This window comes from Centruroides sculpturatus, unplaced genomic scaffold (genome assembly GCF_000671375.1).
Source record: "Centruroides sculpturatus isolate CEXI.00-Female unplaced genomic scaffold, Cexi_2.0 scaffold20, whole genome shotgun sequence".
Taxonomy (NCBI): Eukaryota; Metazoa; Arthropoda; class Arachnida; order Scorpiones; family Buthidae; genus Centruroides; species Centruroides sculpturatus.
In genome coordinates, this window is record NW_019384333.1 from 843365 (window position 1) to 867027 (window position 23663).

Below are 23663 nucleotides of genomic sequence, written 5' to 3' on the forward strand. Positions count from 1 at the left end.
ATGAATGATTCTGACTTTCCAATCTGCCGAACCCAAAACACCTTCATTATGGAGTCACCATTTTTGTTTACGATACTTCCTAGAGGCAATAGATCGAGGGGAGATGAAATTCAGAGGGTTACTCTATTGATTGGCGAATGTCACATAATTCTTGGATGATAATTAACACCATTACGGTAATTTAAAATGGTAGAATTCATTTTAGAAGGTCCTGTATGTCTGTACGAGACAATGTATGACTATAAATAATTTTCACACAATATATAATATATCATCATTTATTTTTTTCTCTGAAAACATATTTTTACACCCGTTTTTCTATTTTACATTATCCACCATGTTCTGAGATGATAAAGGAATTTGCAATGACTATCAGGTGAACAGACATGGTGAATATTTTTTTTTTTTTTTTATAAAATTAATGCACACACTATACATAATTACAATTCATTTTCTTCTTTATATAAACAATCTTAATCAAAAGATGACTTTTACTTTTATGGCACATTTCTGGAATGTTAGCTAATACGTTACATATACAAGAATGGGAGATAAAAACAATTTATTTTATCGCAGGGAAGGGGTAATAATAAATTTTATCAATATGATATTTATATTTTATATACATCAAAACTTCCCAATACAGGCACATTCATATAGGTAATAATATACATATTTGGTCATTTTCTTGTGCGAAGATGAATTTCTATTAAATATTTTTACGGCTAGCTTTCTGTTGTCTGTTTTAGTTCCGGAAAGAGTTCCAGGACTATTATGTCGAGTAGAATGTAAGTCAACTAGAAACAGTTTGGAGTTAGAATGTAATGAAAATAATTAAGAATCTTCTTTTAAAAATAATTAATTATTTCATAAATCTTTGAAATATGTTAATTAACAAAAAAAACCATTTTACCTGTTTATTTAGAAGAGGATGTTGTACTAACGAAATTATTGTTTTATTTCCTTCTTTGTATTGACTAGGACCTAATATTCGTACAAGCCACTCTATATTTAATAAATAATTAAACGAAACAAAAAATATTGTATTTGATTTATATTTCATATATAAGGATCCGAAGTCTTGAACTGTAGGAGTTATATGCTGATCTTCGCTTACTGTCTTACAGGTAAAGCATGTCATCGAGTGAGGAGAAATAAATTTGAGTTATTTTGATGGTGGAAATCTCTGTTGGCAACAAGATGCCAAAGAGTTTATTATGTTGTGTCGAGACTTCCCACTAATCACACACGATGATCTGAATGCAGCCTGTTAAACTTCTTGGAAAATTCACGCGACTGTGCATCCTCTCCATCAAAATAACTTCAATTTATTCCTTCTTACTTGGCATCATGTTTTTACCTATAAAATGATAAACAAAGATCAACATAACTCATATGATTCCAGACTTACGGAACACTGTATATTAGAATTATATTATAATAAAAATTAAAATATATCAAACAAGATAAAGCATATTTTTATAACTGATAAGACAAATCAGTTCTAAACAACAATTTTATAAATACCTAAAATTATTAATTTAAAGAGATATGGAATTCAAACTAAAATTGAAATTTCTGTTTTAATATATCAAGAAGACATGCAGTAGATTAAAATACAAATTTTTTTACAGAATATATAATGTAATGTAAATTCTATAAACAAAAATTATTAAAATTAATTCTTGATATTTTCTTATTATACAGTAAGACCTCGTTTAGCGCTGATTCAATATAATACGGTCTATTCAAGCCTAAATAAAAGCTAAAAATTTACGCTGATTCAAATTATTGTTGCATTTCATTGATTCATATATAATATAATTATATCCAAACAGGAACCAATCAGATAAAGGTGGCAATTTGTCAAAATGCTGTACTTTCCTTAAATCTATGTTTGATGTAATTTTGGAAAAAATATAGCATCATGGATGCCATAGGTAATATCGATTTTGCTTGGCAAGAATTAACTGATAAATGCATGAACAGCATGTGAAAGAAGGTATGACCGGAGGTATCCAAGAATTCTCAATGAGAAGAGCCTATCGTTGACCAAACTGTCAACCTAATTGATACAGCAGGACTAGGAGATATAGACAAGCAGGATATTGAAGAATTACTGCAGGTTTCTGGTGAGAGCCTTACCAACAACAATCTTCAAGAACTGGCAGAACAAGGAATTCATGTAGAACTGGAAAATAGTGATTCTGAAAACGAAGAACCCAAAGAACTTGTTACAGATTTCCTTAGTTAAAGTTTGGTAACAATAACCAAAATCATTGATAAAACTGTAGCACATAATCTAGATTTTGAAAGGAGTGCAAAAGCAAGATGACACATTTTGGATGCAATCTCCTGCTATCGACATTTGTTTAAAGAAAGTGACAAAAGAAAGTGACAAATAAAACTACACGACTTTATCACAAAAACAAGAATTTCATAAGACCCAGGACTTTCATCACAAAAAATGAACTTTACATTTCTGTGTACATATGTTTGTGTTATTTAACATATATTATTATGCAAATTAATATAAAGATAACTTAAAATTAAAATAAAATCTGATTATTTTTGGTTGTGTGTTCCAGTGGTATAGCAAACATAACTGGCGCCTGGAACACGACACTTTATTGGCGCCCCCCTCCTCCCTCCAGAAACAAATCTTGTTTGTCTTTGAGATCATTTGGCACCCCTCTGTGAGTGGTGCCTGGGGCATGATAGACCCCCTTTGCTACGCTAGTGGCATGTTTCCCTTTCCCTATTTACTGTCTGTTAAAATGACCTCGTTTAACACTCTATCATTTAGTGCTTTGTTGTCTTGGAATGCATTCTAAGGTCTAAATGAAATCTTACTGTATTATATTTAAAAAACTAAATATAATTTTATAGATTATAGTTTTAAAACATTTGTTATAAATAGTTATTTTAATAAACAAAAATAATAATAATTTCAGATATACATCAGAAATACTTCACTGTTCAAAATGTTAATAGAAATTGTTTCTGATGATTACAGTTCAGCAAATTTAATTTTAAATATTTGGCTTATTTTAAGAAAATTCCTTTATGCTTACATTATAATTAACTAAATATTCATTTAGCATTTTTTCCTCCTCTCATTACTGTAAATACAATATTGCAAATTATGTTTAACTTAATATACTAACACAAAAAATATTTAATTATGATTTTTTATTAAGGTATTGTAAGGATGACATTTAATGTCTCTCTTAATTTTGTTATTTAACTTCTTCTTTACTTAAGATCTGGGGATAAGATGGCACCGAGGAACATCTGGAGGAGAGAAATGCCATGACCAAAACATAGGAAGAATATGATTGAAGATGTAAATTTAATTTATTTAACTCAGAACTGAACTGCTTTATTTACATAAAATAAGTGTAGAAAAATGATAAAATTAACATGTAAAAATTTAAAATTCTACAGAAGGTACTATGCCTACAAGTAAGCTGACAAATTGAGATAATTATAAAAGGAACCATGATATAGAACTGGTAATCAAAGCTAAAGAACTGTGTCTGAGACAAATACCTTTGAGTTTCTAGGGAAAAAGAGAGATGGTCTTGATCTTCAGATATGGAACTAAGATGGCCAAAAGAAAAACAGGATCAACCAAAAAGAGCCCCAAAACCAGCTTGGATTTAGTTTCTAAAGGGGGTTAACAATCAACAACAATTAGGTTGGAGAATTCTGAATGGACCTGTTTTTGATCTGATCACTTCCAAAATCCTATAGGTCCAAATTTAGACATTTTTGTGTTTTATCAACACCTGAGTGACAAGCAAAAAAAATTCCAAATGGTAGGTAAATTTCTCAGAGGATATTTTTGACAGTTTTCATTAAAAAAAGATTTCTTTAATTGCCAGATATATAGTATTTTTTTCTGTCTCTTTCTCCCTCCCTTATAAAATTTTATCATTAATCATTGCAGGTTCACATACATTTTAAATTGGCACAAAGTTTCATTTTCCACATTTGCAAAATAAAATATAGCCTGTTAAGTAAAGTTAGCAATTGTTACTTAACAGATTGTCACTAATGAACAACAAATGCATGAAATTCAATTATAAATGAAAAATAATGATAATTTTCAATAGTTATGCTAAATTATTTTAAATTTCACTGCAACATCAGAGATCGACAATGCAATGCATGCCATCAGGAAGGTCTCTCTTCCATGACCCCACAGTACCTCTCCTATTAGAAACCTACTACTAGATTTAATCCTCTAACCAAACCAAAAAACTAAATTAAATTCAAATTAATTTAAACAGAATTTTCCTTTTCCATATAGGCAATGGAATATTTATAGAACTGCATCACATTTCAAATTATAAAGAGCCATAATTACATGTATGACAATTTTAAATCTTTATGAAAATTTTTATCTTGTTAACAAAGACTAATTGATAAAAATGCTGAGTTATTTCTGTTACTAAATCCTGCCTTTATTGTTGAGCAGCACACTACATCCACTACTTATTAATATATGCTTTATTAGAGAATCATCTCATATGACAGTCAGTCATTCTAGTAGTGATTGATATGAGGGACATTAATGGCACAGTGATACATGCAGGAAATCACACTCTCCCTTATATTGCATTTCATGGCAGGGCTGCAAACAGCTATTTTTGAGCAAGATAATGCTTGACCACACACAGGGTTTCCTAGATATGTCTCCGTCATGTTACCATACTCACTTGGCTTGTCTGGACTCCAGATTTGTCACATATCAAGCATTTATGAAATCAGATGATGCCAGTCTTTTCCATATATGTATGGGAAATCCAGAATTGCAAATCTGTCACAGGATAGCATATGGTCTCTATACAGTGTCTATTATGTCTTCATGTCCAAGTGTATTGCCATATGTATCCAGGTGTGAGAAGCCTCCTTGCAGGGGTGTTGGACTCTTATCACTTAATGGCAGCGTCGGGTCGGTTAGGCCCACTCATTTGTCACTGGATGGCTTATTTCCTCTCTTTAGGGTCAGAGGTGGGGAAATCGTATAATTTCCTTCTCCTGTCATGTCTGACACCAGTTAAGATAAATTTGCACATCTTGCAATTATACTTGTCATCTAAAGGTTGACATCCTAATATCTAGTTAGGGGGCTAAATGAGCAGTATGGTTGTAAGTCAAGAGGGTCCAGACAGGTTAAATAAATAATAAAAGTTTAATGAGTCAAAGTAAGGATAAAGTACAAAAAGGAATTAAATATCTGGTTTACTTGGTACTGCACTAAGGGAGATTTTATAAAATCCACGTAAGGGCTTTTTCTCCGAGAAGTTCAAGATGTAATGGGTGGTGTGAATGGCATTTTACTCCTGACGGCAGCATTATCCTCCAAATGAGTGGCCACAGCAGCCACGACATTCAATGCACCTAGAGAAGCACTCAATATATTTGTAAACTGAATCTGTACATTAGGATTCTGAGATGATAGTGCTCTATTGCTAGCAACAATCACAACCACAGAAATATGGAATTTATTATCTGTTAAGATTTTCAGCATATCTAATAATAAAGCTGCACCTTTAACAGTTTGTACAAACTTCCAGCTCATAAAATAATTTGTAAGTTTGATTGCTTGGTCATTAGAAATAGCTGGTGCTTTCTTAGCAGCTTCTGCAAGTCTTTATGTTCCACTTATTATAGTTACAGTTATTGTTAGGCCTCTTTCAAAATGTAAATATTTTCCATCTACTTCAACAATAGCATCTTCAATTCTTTCAAAAAAAGGAGTTAAATCTCCTTGTAATTGTGAAGCAATGTGAAAAGCATATCCTAAGTTTAATACACTATCATCTTTCTTTAAAGCTGACGTCAATGCTTTAGTCACTTTATTTGAATCAACTACTAAAGCAAGATTTTTCATGTACTGATGCATCATCTTTAATTGCTGCTTCTAATATCTGATGTAATCCTGCTGCAGGTAACTTGCAATCTAGTAGTTTGTTTATTCCTGTAGTATGGTACACAGATTCTAAATATTTTCACTCCAATTTGGTTTTTGTAAGATTACATGTTTCCTGAACATTAAGAAATTTCTGTGAAAGAAGTGTATGACCTAAAATTGAATAATATGCTACAGATAAATCAACAAATGGCCACTGAGCAGAATATCGATTAACTATAGTTTGACAAACTAGCTACTTAAGTCTATGTTGACAGAGAGAGAGAGAGAGAGAGAGAGAGAGAGAGTTTACAATCTTTAAGTATAATACCTCTGGGAGATAACACTTGATGTCTTTGGATCTGGTCAAGGTAGCGTATTGTCTGGGAGTCGAGAGGCGAGAGCTGGCAGGTAGAGCTTTATCTATTAGCTCCATAGGTAAAGTCAGCCCTGAACCTTTGGTGAAAACTCATAATCTCACCCTTTCCCAGTGGGCGTGAGAATATTCATCAGGTGCTTCTCTGTCACAAGATGTATCCAGTGGATCATCACAAGATTTTGTCATGAGACAGTGACAACTTGGATGAAGATTTATTTCTCTCGTGTCATTGGTTAAATGTTGTGACTTCCATTCACCTAATTAATCGCTACTGCATGTTACTCACAGAAAGGGAGAGGGAAAGTCTCCAGGATCTCACACAGGCAAAAGGAAGTTTTTAAATAAAGGTTTCTTTAAATTGTGCCATCATAACACAGGAAATTATCTCTTTGCTATGCTACTGTAATCACTGACTACTGACGGCCAAATGGCTGAGCAGTCAAGATGGCAACTCACCACTCTGGGAACCTGGTATTGAATCTGAACAGGTTGAAAAATTCCCAGGAATTTTTTGGGGATGGTCCATCCAGATATGTCGAGCCTCATTCCTCACCACTTAGCCACCCCAGTGTGGATCTGGCCAAACCCATAATGGGCTTGCTAATGGGCACTAAGACAGCTTCTTAGTGCCCACAGGGTGGAAAGAGTTAAAAAAAAAGTCTCTTATTACTGTCATCATTACATTTGCACTCATAAAATCATGTTTGATTCTAATGCCTCCTTCATGGTATGCAACTTTTTCATCAGTAAGTGTATGTATTAATATATTTATTACTAATTATCTAATTATTTTTATATAACTGATATTTTACAAAAGTTATTTCAAAAATAATGTAAATAAAAAGAAGTTCAAATAACTATAATATTTTGAAATAATTTATTTGTAGCAAAAATTGTTTTAAAATGTATAGAAAAGTTTCCCTATTTTGGAATAAGTTAATTTAAATCTTAAGTAATAAAAAATCAAAATATAAAATAGTCATAAGTATGTATTACCAGGAAAAAACTCATTGGCTTCTTGAAATACTAAAGATAGTCTCTCCTTTTTCTGTGTTTCTGTTCTAAAGTCATAAAATTGCTTCAATTAAACCAACCAAAAAATTTATAGAAGTTTTAAATATTTTTACCTTGGAGTATCTTGATTAAAAAATAGAGCATCTGAAAGGAAAAATTAATTAATTAAATAGAAAACATAAAATTTTATATGAATTAAATTTTATTCTATTTACCTCTCAATAAATGTATTAATTCTACAATTCGTTGCGGTTTCAGTGCTTGTCTTAATTTTTTTTCTAAATACCATTTTACAAAGCCTTGAAATGTATGTCTAATTATAATATCAAAAGTAGTTAATATTTGTACAACCCACTTAGGTACATTGTAAATTTTGACAGCTAGAATAAAAGATCATAAAATTAAATAATGAAATATATACATATATAAAATTGAAATAATGCTTACCAACAAACAACACATAGTCATAAATTCCTTCAAGAATGATTGTATTTGATAGTCTTTGAAAATTAATATTTGCATGTATTGAATTCTTTTCATACAGCGGATTTCTTAACTAAATTAAAGAAAAAGTATTCTAAAACTTTTTCTATACTTATTCTTTAAAATTACACACAGTCAAACTTAGTTATAATAAGCACTAGGGAACTGGAAAGATTTATTTGTTATAATTGTGAAGAGCAGTGATATAACTAGGGGAATGGATGGCAACCTCAGACGCAAACACATAAGGGTGCTCCATAAATGGCAAAATTTGTAGCTTTGTTACTGATAATTTGTAAAATGTAAAATTTATCTATAAATAAGTTGATTCAAATATATATATATATATATATATATATATAATTACATGTTATATAGTATTTTTATTAATAGTTATATAAACTAAATATAATTAATATTGTAAAGTACTATTTTATTTTTCCAACTTTTTACAATGATTATCGACATGACTGTGTGCGGAAATAGCCGTTCCCTAGCGGGTACTTTATGTGGATTCGCGTTAGTGTGCCAGGCCTGGACTTTTAGTGTGCACCAAAATTAAATAATGACAAAGTTTGTCAATAACAAATCAAATATTTAATTAATTTCTAGTAATAAACTATTTACAAAATTTAGTAAAATCAAATAACAATTTATTCAATGAAAGTCAATAAGAATCAACCCGACAAAACTCAAATCAATCTAATTTCTAACTTAAATCTATTCCCCTTTGGAATTCGACAAAATTCAAAGATTTAACTTATATACAATAATTCTTATGAATTAAAGATCCTAATCGTCACCTCAATATACAGTGGTGCCTCGTATAACGTACTTAATCCGTTCCAGGTGCACGTCCGTTAAGTGAAAAGTCCGTTATACGAAACACATTTTCCCATAGAAATACATGTTAAAATATATAATTCGTTTCGCAGCATAAAATAACCATACTGTACCATTAAAAAAATGAAAATGGAGCAGTCACCAATTATGCCGGGTAAGGAAGACATTGTAAGGAAGAGATGGAGGAATACTTTCTTCACACATTCATACAGATACAGACTTTATACACATCGCAGCGGATCTCTTTTTATTGTTTTTTAATTAGAGTCAGATTCAGGAGAGACTTCCGGAGCTTGCAGGGTCAACTCCTCTTGTTCCATTCTTTGTTTTTTGCCTGCTGGCTTCTTAAAAAACATGTCCAAGGTGGTCTGTTTCTCTCTCTTCTTCAACACCTGTCGGAAATGACGGGCAAGGGTGTCATTGTAGAGATCATTGATCCTGGTGGCCTCAGCTCTGTTTGGATAATGAGCGTTAGTAAACTCCTGAAACACTCCCATTCGACAAGAAAGTTGTTGTCAACTTTCACTCCTTCTGATGATTTCTTGCATTGTTTTAATTGAAATCATCTTTCTGTATTTTTAGAAGCCATGATTTGCACAACACTTGAATAAATGTAAATACCCTGAACTGAGGTGATGTACGTAATAAACAAGGAAGCAAGCCGAATCCCAACGGGAGCTCTGTACTTCAGATATACTAATATATTCTAATAACACTAATATATTATAAAAATAGCAGATTGTCATTGGCAACGGCAAAAGAGTGAAAATATTATTCGCACTTGTTCGCAGAAAGTCCATTGTTCGCCTCACGTAACTGCTGAACAGAAAGTCTGTTGTTCGCAGCCAGTCCTATGCTCGAGTCATGTAACGGCCAAACAGAAAGTCTGTTGTTTGCAGTGTCCGTTATTCGAGGCGTACGTTATACGAGGTACCACTGTACTAGGAACCTATTTCCTCAACTCTCAAGACTTTCTCTATTCGTCGATCCACAAATCGAATAACTTCAAAATTGCCTTGGAACTATTTGATCCTATTGGACACCTCTCTCGTTCACTGCTACAAAGCTCACCAAGCTCGTTGCTAACTAGAATTCACCTCGTTCATCTTCACTTGACGTTCAGACTTTATACTGTGAGGTGACGTCACAATTCTGAATGCAATCACTCCCCTCATTTACATACTTATTTGCTAACAATAAACTTTCTCTATTTGTCTGGCAGCCTATTTTCCGACAATACTCGCTAACCTTTTACATTATTCTTTTTGACAATTGTTGGGATGTTTTTATTCTTTAAGGTTTAGTGAGTCCCTAAGTTGTGCTTGTGGGGTCTCCCCCCTTTTTCTTGGTGCGGACTTAGTTTTTTCCGCTTGGGAGCGCACGTGTGTGCGAGTTTTTTCTACAACACTTTTCTCTCGTTGGTGAGTTGGTTTCTCTTCTATTTTTAAGTTTCTAAGGTGAATGGTGAGGAAACCTTCGTCCTAACAAAACATAAGCCCCAAACAAAAATATAATAAAAAGCAAAATAAAAGTAAATAAAAATAATGCTCGGACTTGGTTCCTTACAATATTAAACAATTTATTTTTTTGTAATTAAAGATAATACTAATTACTGTAATAATATGTCCGATTTCAGTTAGTCTTTTTTATCTACAAATCTTAAAATTAATGTCTGCTTTATTTTTTCATAATGTCGATACTGTTGAACATGACAAAGGAAACTTTCCACACACTTCAATGTTTTTAGCACCATGTTTCTAATTTCTACTTTTTTGTAAACTAAGAGATATTTTCTTTTCTTCACAGACATCTATGAGAAAGATGTCTATGAAGAAAAGATGTTTATAACTAAAGTTTATGGTAATTTTGCAATCATAGTGATGATTAGGCAAATTGGCAGAGTAGGGCTGGAAGCTAGTCAAAAAAAAGACAGTCTCCAAAAACAAAGTTAAGTGATAAATAGGTCTGTAATCCATGCAGGTCATAAAACTAATTATCCAGTGATCATAAAACTAAGTAACCATTTCAGTTTAATATATTCCAAGAATTGCATTTCCTACTACTTGAACAATTAAGATTGTTTGTGCATTTGTATAGCTACCAAAAGTTTGCTCAGTATATCCGTATACCCTTGTTATAACCGTGAGAAAATGTATAAAAATATGCAAAAATTAAAATTGTTATGGTATTTTGCACATTATAACCATGAACTTGTTATATCTGTGTTCATTATAATCAAGTTTGACTGTATATAAAAATTTTTACCTTTTCTAAAAGAGAAGATTCAGGTACATCACATATTTCTTTCCAATCATGCTTACTATAATGAAATACATTTAAAAATACATAAAATATAACATAACATGTTTAAAGAATGCAAAAAATAAAGTTTTAAAGTATTTAAATATAAAATTATAATAAATACCTGGGTTTTGGTTTTGCTGCTTCTGTTGATACAACAAAAGTCTGAAGGAAAGGTTCTAAATGTTGACCTTTCTGTAAAAGAAATTAAATTTTGTAATGGGCTTCATTTTAAAAACTAATACATCTAGAAAGATCAATACCTCTTTAATCAATTTCATTGGGACAGTTTTAATCATTTTACCTAGAAATAGCAATTAATAGAAATAATTAATTGTGTAATGTAACTAACCTAAATGTAAAATAACATAGCTTGTGAAAGAAACACTTTAAAATATATAGTAAATAAATTAGGATACATTGTATTAATCATGTTTTATTAAACATCTAACTACTTATAAACACAAGAAATATATAATCTTGTTGCATTTTTTGCACTATATTTTATTTCACTAAATGTTTTATTTACAAATTTTAAATACTGTTCAATATATGAAAATATTTTAAACAGATTTATTATTCGGATTTTTTAAGTTCAAAAAAATTTTAAGTTCAAATTTAAGTTCGGATTTTTTGCTTCCACAATTAAAGTAGACTGCTTGATGCTGTATTAAACTGTTTTAAGAAGAGTTAGATAGTAGAAACTATGTGTATATATAATCTCAATTATCAATATTCTTTTAACAAAATCCATAGAAATATTTATAACTTACAATTAATTTATGTAATTCATCATTTAATCTATTGTCATATTCAGGCATGAATTATTTCACCAACATATCCTAATATAAGTATAATTATATTACTCTTATATAAAATGAAGTAAATTTCTATACATAGATTAATCTTGGAATTTACTATTATGTAAACCATCATCATACATTTATCAGCCTCAAGTATAATATATTCATGTATTATATATATATCTTAAGGCTGATATATATCTTAATGATAATTCATCATCATTAATATAATATTTCAAACATTCTAAATTTTTCATACCAAGAACCAGCAAAAACTTCCAACAAATTTAATAAAATACAGTATTTCAATATATTTACCTAGATTAATTTCTGGAAGAAAGCCAGGTTTAAATTCTATTCGTGACTTTAAAAATCTGTATAGCAATTCACTACCTTGTAATGTAGGAAGTGATAATAAATCCTGAAAACATAAAATCAAAAGTAAAATATATACAAATCATAAAAATTACTTTTAAAATGCATATATAATTTTTGCACTTGTAAAAATTTTTCAAATGCTGGTCTTCTTGATTCAAGAAATTGTTTTCCTTTACTTCCTAATGATCGTTTAGGAGGTAGCTGAATGTCAGGCAACTCTCCATGGAACTCTCTAAGCTTTGCTTCTAATACGTAAAATTCATGATATTGTCTGTGAAAAAATTAAATAACTTTTATTATATATTTATACCATGATATATAATATATATCTTATATAAATAAGCAGAAAAACCATTATGATTAAACTGTTTTATTTTATATTAGGTCTATTCTAATAGTCTCTAAACTATTTCCTATTATAAAATGATATAACTTACATAAGTGAAGAAGTTGGAGATTATAAAATTTAGCAATTACTTTCAAGATAAAATAGATAAAAATAATATCATAAAATCAGTATGTATAAACAATGCAATGATAGACAAAGTTTGAACAAATCCTGGAATGTAAACATTATGGATTATAGATGATTACGGAACCAAGGAAGAAGTTTTGTTATTTAAAGTACACACATGTCCAAAACTTAAGAACAAATTTCTAGTGCAGTTTGTTCTGAAGTCTTGTAATACCATAATACAAATTATTAGTGGTGACATCCAAACAGGTCAGTGATGAGCTTGTCATGACATTGCAAGTGTTGCATTGAAGTTTGAGATGTACATCTTCCATATTGCCAGGTTTCTATGCCTGGATGTTAGTAAGCACTTTCCATCCATTTTGTCTGTCTAACTGCTGAATGTATCTTTTTCAAGAAAGTCTTATTTTTATTGTTTTGATTTGTAAAATTCTACTAGTTGTTGTGTATTACACTGTGTTTTCTGCTTTAATTTTTATATATTTTTAATAATAAAAATAATTTTGTTAATTTAAAATGATCTTTATTAGTATTATGATAATTTCCTAGAAATACAAAAGATTATGAAAATATAGCAGGATGTATATCCTATCTATTATTATTCACATGTTTATTATGAAGTTTTTTTTGGTCTTCTTTTAACCTGTTTGCTTAATTGTTGTAACAGTTGGGAAAATTTAGATAGAAAGTTAGGGTGTATTTAGAAAGAGGCAGCCTCATAGGATTAAACTTCTAATTTGTTTGAAAAATTAACATTTAAAACATTTAAAGGCTTTTAAAATAAATATGTTAAAAAGTTAAATTGTAAGATCAAATGCCAATTGGTAAAATATGTTAAAACTACTGCCTTCTCCTTATTATAATGTACTGTAACAGACCATAAATATATAACAATACAAATAACACAATGTAAAAAATTTTTACCATATTAAATTATGAAATTTCATAAAATTACTTTTTCAATAACATCACAACATCTAAATATTTTACTATCCAATGACTATCTTTCATCTTGAGTAATGACTTTCAAAAATACAGTGTGTTTGGAAAATCGTTGTTAGCAGAAAGTTAACAACGATTCTAATCATATTTTCGCATTATTTTGAAAGACACGTGGCTCCCACACTCACTAGATCTAAATCCACCAGACTTTTATCTATGGGGAGCAGTGAAATCTGCAGTGTATCAAGATCATCCACACATGCTGGATGACTTGAAAACAGCAATAACAGCATTCATTCAGTCTTTCAAGCAAGCAACTGATAGCAGTGTTTAGAAACAAAATAAGGATCCAAGTCTGTATTGATGCTAAGAGGGGTCACTTTCAACACTGTTTATAATTGTCATTCATATTTACTTCATGTATTCTATATTGAAACACACTGGCTTTACAAACATCCTGTATTTGTACTTTGCTAAAATGAATATTTTCAAGAACTCAAGAAATAATTTTATTCTGTATGAATAGATCTTTCAAAATATCAAAAATGAATATGTAGGTCATCAAAGTCCAACCAACTGACAATTTTACAGAAAATTCTGAAATAATATGCTACCAGTGTCCTGACAATACACAATTACAAATAGAAATCTACAGAGTATTTTTTATGACGAGATATTGAATAAAATTAATATCCTGTAAGAAACTGCTTATTTTAAGCAATTTATATAATGAAATTCACATTAAAAAAATCTCATAAGATAAATGTTTCCAGTCAAAAAACCATTTCAAGTAAAACAATAGATAATTAAATTCTCTTTAATAAAAGTCTTGACTACTAATGGCATATTGTTTTTGTTTCATTTGACATGTTGACAATGCCAACTATCAAACAAAAATCAATGATAAAAGTAAAAAGTGTACATTAGAATTTTGTACATAAATATTCTTTTAAGATAATCAGAATATATTTTAAAGAATTATATACATATATACATTTTTTAGACATAATAGAATAAGATTTATTTCAAATTGCATAAAATATTTCTAAAAAATTTAAAGGCCAAGTAATACAATAATTAACTATGATATTTCCTCAATTAAATTCCAAGAGGTTATTTTTAAATAACATGTATTCTTCTAATGTTTATTTGAAGATCTGGGATTTTTTTCATAGCCAAGATTTATTACATTGAACAAGAGATGAATGAATAAAAATTAAATATCTTTGTTACTCATACATTTCCAGAGCTATCAAAATCATTTATTGACTGTATTTATAAGTCACAGCTACAGCATTCAAAATAATCACTGTTTTTATAAGTAATCTGATTCAGTGTCTTCAAATTTGGCTGTTACATTGTCATTCATGTCTGTTTCAATGTTGTTGAAATCAGGATTTTGTCTACATCTTCTGATTCAAACTCATCATCTCTTTCCAATTCAAGTTTTCCTAATTATCCTTCAGCTGATTTAGACTTATGAACTTAATTGTGACTTTTCCATAGTCAATATTCAACAATATTTATAACTTTATTTCCAAAAATGTTCCAGTGAACCTTAAAATAGAAGTGTTGTCCAACTGTAGACAATTTGTAGTAGTATAATTTTGGTTAAATTCTGTACCTCTCATTCTAAACTACATTATCCTATACAATGCAGTAATCAACACATTTCCCAAGCTTTTCAACTCAGGGTTTATTTTTAACAGAACCTTTATTCACTGAAGTTTATTCAAAGACCAGGGTTTAATTGAGAAAATACGATATATGAGAATTCTATAATATATATGCTATCTAAATGAATATATATAATATACTTAACTGACTATTATGTACATTATCAAGTCATAATCATGTTAAAAAGAACTCCTATTCATTGTGTACATTGTATATAATTATGAAATATAATAGAAGTAAATAAAATATTTATTTTTTGAACACTACCTTTTAACTGTCCAATGAAAATCATCTGGATCATCTACATAAGAATCAGAGAAAATCATTCTTTCGTAATGTATTAAAAATAAGTTAAAAAAAAAAAATTAAATTCAAACCTTCTTCTCTAACATCTATTCGTTGCACCTCAACATAAAATGCATCATAATATTTACAATTATGATCCATCAAAGTTTCGACACGAGGTATAGAAACTCTCCAAGCACTTAAAGTTTTCAATCTAGGATCATCAGAAAATTTGAAACCTTCTTCAGTAAGTTCTGTTGATAACGAAGCTTCTGACTAGAATTTATTAAATATGTTAAAAATAAAATACAACAATAATCAAATGTTCAATATATTTTATATAACTTACAAGCATAGCCATAGCTAAATCTGTTCCAGCTTCCTCTTCAAAAAACCTACCATCATCTTAAAAAAAGTAAATGATGATAATTTAATATCTTAAGTTACTTTAATTAATCTAAATTGTTTTGTGTATTTTGAAGGAGTTATATATTTTTAAACTTTTATTACTTCTACAATTCAATTTCTATAAAACATTTAAAACATAACATGAAGTAAAATGGTAAGGATTTGGGTATCCGCACGCTGATTATTAATCCAGCAGTCGACGACAACACTAAAAGATTCCTGGAACTTATCCAAATCGACTTCGGGCAAATTAACAAGAAACATTTTTTGGAACAGTTGTCAACATGACTTGTTTTAGTTACTGTCAAGGTGAGATTGAAATAATAATATAGATATCAGTTGAACAAATGGGCTGGAACATCCGGATGTAATTTACTGTACTTGAAAAAATATACAACTTATATTTAAGAGGAATTTTGAAGATAAAATACAGATTAAAGTATTAATATAGCTCATTACATGCTTATCTATTTTTATTTATTTTAAAATTATCGATTAGAATTAATTTAAGTAAAGAATTGTTACCTTACTGACTGTTATAGCCTATATAACAGAGGGATAGTTTGGCGATCAGTCAAAAAATGACCCTGGAGGATTTTTACATTTTTGGACTCGGGACCTTGAAANGAATTCTGACTCTCTCCAAAATTTTCTGAAAAATTTTAGCATCTTATATTTTCAATCACTTTTTTAAATTTTAATATGTGTTCTATTTCTCTACAAATATATTTCAAGGAAGGTATTTAAAATGATCACTTTCTATTAAGAAAGTGATCTTTTTAATCATTTTAATAGACAATAATTAAAAAAAATTGAATATTTGTTTCTATTAATTTCTAAAAAAATCAGTAGGCTATCACAAAATCTTAAAAATAGTTTTGTTTTAAAAAACTGAAAGGATTCAAACTTCTTTATTTGAAATAGCATATTTTCAGATTCACAAGAATCCGTTTTAAGAAACTTACACAAAATTTGAATACTTAATGTCAAAGTGTTGTACATGTGTGTATAATTTTTCTTTTTTCAGTTTTTTGAAAAAATGTATTAACTATTATTATAAAATTAAACTTAATTAAAAACTAATCTTTATAATTAATTAGTTCTAAAATAGAATTATTAAGTTAACTATAATACCATTTATAAATTTATTAACTAGCAGTTTTCATAATTTCTATTTTAAATAAATTTGTTTTAATATTTTAACTTCAAATTTACTCATAATGTGTTTAAAACTCTTTAGTTTTATAACTTTTGACATTAACATCATAATCAATTCTGTTTTTATAACATGATCAAATTTTCATTACTGTGAATCAAGAATAAACTTAAACAAAACACAACTGATTCAATTTGATATTAACAATTAAATTCCTACAATCTTAACTTAATAACTCTCTTAATTTTTAACTTAATTATTAAAACCAATTAATTTTAATTTGTTTCTTAAAATGAAAATTTATAAACTGTAATTAAAATTGGCATAAATGAATTTAAAACATTCTATTTAATCTACAGATATATTAGATTAATATTTGTGTTAAAAAATTGGGCGAACAATAATTAAAATATTATATAGTTAGATATTTGTGACTGGATAATCAATGAAAAGTACGAATAAAATGTTTTTAAGTAATAATAAAAGAAATAATTTGTGATAATCGCATAATTGAATTTGCATATAACAGTATCAACTTAAAAATATACAGAAAAAACTTACCAATATTGGGTACAAAAACTCCTTTTATTTTGTGACTTAGTTTGGCTATTGTTGATGGTTCATTTCCTTTCTTAGTGCTTCTGTTAAAGCATGAAATTTCAAAATATAATCAAATCCAAATTTTAAATGTATTAACAATTAACTAAACAAAAAGTTATATATATTTTAAATTCTTTTATACCTATTTGGATGTGTTCCATAAAAACTCAGCATAGTAACAGACAAATAAATAGTTAAAATACAGAAATTTATAGTTTATAAATATATGAAAATATATTTGACATTAATTAAACAAAATAGTGTATGAAATATATTATGACATCAATTAAATAAATGTGCTTGGAATCATATTAACATACATTACATTTAAATAACCAACATCTAAAATATGAAATACATTAACTAATTCTGTAATAAAAAATTTTATAAAAATAAATTATTTAAAAAAATGCTAACATTTTTGTTATTTTAAAACAAAAATTGAAATTATTGTATTCCTATAAATTCTAATAAAGATTTTTAATTGATTTTCTAATCAAATACTGTTTATAACTACAATAATGATATAATTCAGTGAAAAAAAAATAAACCTGGAAACTAAATGTACATTGTCTTCAGTACCATACTTCACTGAGTTTGATGAAATCATGTTATTTTAAGGTTATGTCATCAACTTCAATCTCATTGTTATGAGTAAATCCCACCCTTAATGGAAATCAGTTAACTTAGATTTACATGAGATTTAAAAAAGAGAGAGAAACCAAACCAAATTTGAACTTGTCTTGATATTTTTTTTTTCATGTCAAACTTTCTAATGATAGCTGAAGAAATAGCATGCTAATGAATTACTTTAAACTTATTTTAATCAGAAAAAGTAAAACTTCTTTATGACATTAAANAAAATAGTATATTTTAATGTAAAGAAAAACTAACATATTAACTTATTTTTTATTGAATTTTTATATAAATCTCAAACTTGGAATTTTACCATTTCTTATTTGTTCAACAATATCATCTGAAAATTTAATTTTATCCACAGCATTTGGTGCAAAATACGTATTATAGATTTTTAATTGATTTTCTAATCAAATACTGTTTATAACTACAATAATGATATAATTCAGTGAAAAAAAAATAAACCTGGAAACTAAATGTACATTGTCTTCAGTACCATACTTCACTGAGTTTGATGAAATCATGTTATTTTAAGGTTATGTCATCAACTTCAATCTCATTGTTATGAGTAAATCCCACCCTTAATGGAAATCAGTTAACTTAGATTTACATGAGATTTAAAAAAGAGAGAGAAACCAAACCAAATTTGAACTTGTCTTGATATTTTTTTTTTCATGTCAAACTTTCTAATGATAGCTGAAGAAATAGCATGCTAATGAATTACTTTAAACTTATTTTAATCAGAAAAAGTAAAACTTCTTTATGACATTAAAAGAATAGCATAAAATATTGTAAAATTGTTCTCTTGTTTAATAAAAGAATAGAAATAAAATAGTACTTGAAAATTTTTTTCTATGTAATAAAAATTTGCTTTTTCTTCAAAAATTGTCACAAGATTAATAAATATTTCAATAGACAATTAAATAAACTTAAATGTAAATATTTATTTCAACAGATACTAAAAATTGAATAAATAATAATTTTTATTGGATTAAAATATTAAAGTAATTTACCTTCATAAAATACAAAAAAGCATTTTATTATTATTATTATTATTATTAAGTAATCTATTTTACATAAAATGCTATGATTTTATAAATTATTTTTTATAAAATCAAAATGTTTTTATTAACATATATATTTCTAATCATTCTTAACTTCATATATAAACATATTAAAGCCTGATATTATATAAAGAAACCAAACGACTACCAGATTTTAAATCGGGCTGTTTTACCATTACCATTATTTTAGAGCAACTCCCACTCTGCATGGTAAGTCAGAGTTGCGGGTTCAAGTCTTACTCAGGGTTGATTCTTTTCTTCCAGAATATTCTAAATTATTTAATAAATATTAATTTAATTATGTTTATTAAATTTAATAAGAAATGGCACCTAATGCCTACCTCTAGTACCAAATTACTTGGTATTTAATTATTAGTAGCAGCAGTAAAATAGCCCAACTTAAAATCTGGCAGTCGTTTGGTTTCATCGTTCTTAACTTCATTTTCTATCAAAAAATTATCACTTATTTCCAATGTTAATAAAATTCTATGAATGTATAGTTTTTTTCAAAATTTATTTTGAAATAATGCTTCAATCTCTTAAAACATTTTTATATATGTAAATTCCTTATTCATATAATATTTTATCTTAAATAAAAATTCTATTAAAAAATTTAATACCTATTTAGATTTTTGGTTACAGTGCTACTCCATCTTTCACCACATAATAAATTATAATACTGTTCAAATAAAAAAAAATGTTTATATATACAAATGTAAGTAATTTTAATTTATATTATGTAAAAATGAAATAATTGAACATTTTACCCTATCACTCTGATGAAACAATGGACAAAATGTATTTTCCAAAAGGTTATATGCATGATCATAAGCTCTGAATAAAGGCGATGTGGTACGTAATTTTACAATATCTTCCACTGGACCATAAATAACTAAAAATTAAAATTTATATTTTAAATTTACATACTACAAATTTACAAAATTTTAAAATATTAACTTATTTTAAATACTTATATTTTTTCAAATTATTATAACAAATGTTAAATGTATAGTCTTACTGAAAATCAAAAAGAACTAAAAAAACTATATAAAAATCTTTACAAATAGTAAAAAATTTTCTTGAAAAAGTTAAAATTATTATGCAAAATAAAAAGAATGACTGCAACATTCTGATTATTTAAATTATTTTCTTTTCAAAATTTGTATACATATATTGTTTTAATGTTTTAATTGTGTAAATACTTGTTTATTATTACATATTAATGTCAGTTTATTTGATAAAATTATTCTGTATTATAGTTATTTGAAATTATAAATACAGATATACAGATATAATCTGCAAAATAAATGAATAAAAAGATTTATTAAGCATTAAGTTTTTATTAATACACACTATGAGCAATTGTTTATTGTGACATCATCACAATGCCAGACTGCAATTTTTAATCATATTTTTAATTTATTTAAATTAAAATATATGCTCTCCACCTCAAATTAGTAGTGGTTGCCCCTGTACATCATACTTTTCCTTTAACAATGAAGTTGTGCCAGTCATCTACCTAACATCTTTCAGGGGAATACTTTTGAATTGAAATAACGTGACTTCCAGTTTGCATTGGAAGTTCATATAATCAGGGCTTCCTGCCTCTAAGGTTTCCATATCTGGTCTCATTTTTCATCTAACTCTCTTCTCAAGATTAAGGAAAGACAGATAGACAGATGACAATGGGAATATAAGTCTACAGTTTTTTCAAATTGCAGCCAAAAAATTAAATTTTAATTACAATAAAAATGTAGACAAATTAAAAATGTCATCTGCTAAGAAAACATAAATCATTTGGTGTTACTAGTAGTGATTATAAATAATATCTGATTATTTTAATTTTTTTCAAATATGTAGTGATCATGAACTTACTTTTATATCTAGTTATATATAGTGTAGCCAAAAAGTCAGTTGCCAAATGGGGTAATCACTGTTCTTACTGTTTCAGATGAAATACCAACCAGAAATTAACATACAAATTTTGAACAATAAGTGAAGCTCATTGTTTTAGGATCAACATGATTATATATAATAAAATTTAAAAATAGTATATTTTAATGTAAAGAAAAACTAACATATTAACTTATTTTTTATTGAATTTTTATATAAATCTCAAACTTGGAATTTTACCATTTCTTATTTGTTCAACAATATCATCTGAAAATTTAATTTTATCCACAGCATTTGGTGCAAAATACGTATTATACATATTTTGAGCTTCTTTTTGAAGTTCTTTCATTTCTTCGAGACTTAAATCAGGATTTAAAATACGAGCATTAAAATCATCTGTAAAAAGATGAGTATTCTGAGAAATGAAAATTACATAAAATATTTCTTATAAATGATAAATTTTTATTTAATTAAACATATATTTACCAACACTTAAACAAAACTGAAGAACATTTACAGATGCTTCCTCTTTTAAAAATTGCATAAAGGAAAAAAGTAAATTCTGAGTTGACAAGATTGTCTGAAGATCTGTTTGTAAAATCTAAAAAAGAAAAAATTGTAATTTTATATTACAGATTTATGAATCTGTAAATCAATTACTACATTATTTACATTTTATGTTAAGAGAATACACAACATACTTAAATATATATATAAACAACTCCATAAAACAACTTACTCACACTGTGGAAATGGCTCCCTAGTATGCTTTGAACCATTTCTAGTAAATTTATATCCTATTGATCCTTATTCCAACTTCTAATTTTTGTTAATTTTATATATTATTCAAGTTTTTATATCATGCATTTCATTATTTGGGTATACATAACAACCCTTTTTATTTGTTTGGTTATTTTACATAGCAACGGCATTCAATTGTGTATATATATATATATATATATACATATATATATATTTATATGCATTTCTGAAGATGTATTTCAATGCAAAGAGCAAAAGCAAAGAGTATTTGAATATCTATTCTTTACTGTAGTTATTAATGTCCTTCTCTTTCATTAGCACATTGTTTCTATTATTTTATTTGTGAAATTGTATGTTAATTAATCTCCTAGAGTAAAATGTCATATTGCAAAAGAATTCAATAAAACATGCAACTTTATTTTAAAACATTACATGAAAGAAAATAATACAACTCCATGCCAATATTAAATTTTAAATAAAGTCTTTGTCAATCAATACATGACTTGCACTGTTTCAATTTTTTTTAACAATCAGTTCAATCAGATTTTTGAAAAATTATTATTATGTATTATTTATAAAATTAGTGGATTTTTCTAGTTGTAAAATCAAACATTTCTTTTTATATTTATTAACTGACTTTAAAGGCTGGGTCCATACTTTTCTTATTATTTTAAACACTATTGTAGAAAATAATGTACACATTCCAATTTATAGCAAAGCTATTAAAATAACATAACATATCAAATAGTAAATTCTAATAAAGCTCTATTTTTCCTTCTTAAGAGTTATATTTATATCTTTACTTAGGATGAATAGACAAAATCTAGATAAGGAAACTTTTACTACTAGTGTTTTTTTATTTCATATAGTAATTTTGTAAATAATTTTTAAGTTATATAAAAAATTAGTATTGTATCAAAATAAATAATTACAAATTTATAGCAAATTACACACAGCTGTTCAGATTTATTACAATATTGGACAAAAAGCAAATAATTATAATATACAAATTTTATAAATTATATAAAAAAGCACATATGACAAAATGGAGGGCTATCTGGAAAGTAACTTCCATTTTCATGTAGTGATTGAAGTAGGAGGCATAACAGTATTGTTTTTATATGGGAATTTAGCATAATTCTGCAAACATCTAGCATTCATAAAATCAAATTTGTATTACTATTACTTGCTCAACAATTACTGTTCAAAATGTGTGCTGTAATTGAGAATCCTGCCAACCGCAAATTACATTTGGTTATAAGATTTCTCTTAGCAAAAACTGTAAAGTGGTTAAAATCCATTGTCAAACCTTTGCAAAGTTTATGAAAAACGTAAAGAGTGAAAGTGGTATGAGATAATTGTATCATATGTTCAAAAGTAGCCAGATGGATGAGGGAAGTGGTCAGCCAAATGTGGCAACAATTCAATTGGGAATTGTTTGATCACCCTCTGTACAGTTCCAATTTGGTGCCTGGAAATTTCAAACTTTTCATGCACATGAAAAATGGCTTGCATTGTAATGCTTTGGCAATGAGGAAGAGTTGCAGTCCAGCATTAGGACATGGCTTTAATTACAGGCAATGGAATGCTATGAAGATGTAATATAAAAAACTTGTTAAAACACTAAAACACTACAAGTGTCTC

At 27.8% G+C, this 23663-nt stretch overlaps 1 protein-coding gene across 1 annotated transcript in view; it reads right to left on the reverse strand.

Moving 5' to 3' along the window:
- Positions 1–264: 264 nt before the first annotated feature.
- The window catches only part of LOC111630923 (sorting nexin-14-like), a 35829-nt gene continuing 12430 nt past the window's right edge, over positions 265–23663 (reverse strand). Inside the window, exons 10-29 of the mRNA XM_023375085.1 lie at positions 21744–21858; positions 21498–21653; positions 20132–20256; positions 19985–20043; positions 17807–17830; positions 17626–17705; positions 15850–15905; positions 15593–15776; positions 15483–15516; positions 12242–12392; positions 12062–12164; positions 11204–11244; positions 11065–11135; positions 10905–10959; positions 7761–7869; positions 7529–7693; positions 7427–7457; positions 7296–7360; positions 914–1005; positions 265–797 (exon numbers count right to left, since the gene is read on the reverse strand). Coding sequence (XP_023230853.1) covers positions 726–797; positions 914–1005; positions 7296–7360; positions 7427–7457; positions 7529–7693; positions 7761–7869; positions 10905–10959; positions 11065–11135; positions 11204–11244; positions 12062–12164; positions 12242–12392; positions 15483–15516; positions 15593–15776; positions 15850–15905; positions 17626–17705; positions 17807–17830; positions 19985–20043; positions 20132–20256; positions 21498–21653; positions 21744–21858 — 1788 coding nt within the window. The 3' untranslated portion in view covers positions 265–725. The remainder of the gene's footprint in view (positions 798–913; positions 1006–7295; positions 7361–7426; positions 7458–7528; positions 7694–7760; positions 7870–10904; positions 10960–11064; positions 11136–11203; positions 11245–12061; positions 12165–12241; positions 12393–15482; positions 15517–15592; positions 15777–15849; positions 15906–17625; positions 17706–17806; positions 17831–19984; positions 20044–20131; positions 20257–21497; positions 21654–21743; positions 21859–23663) is intronic.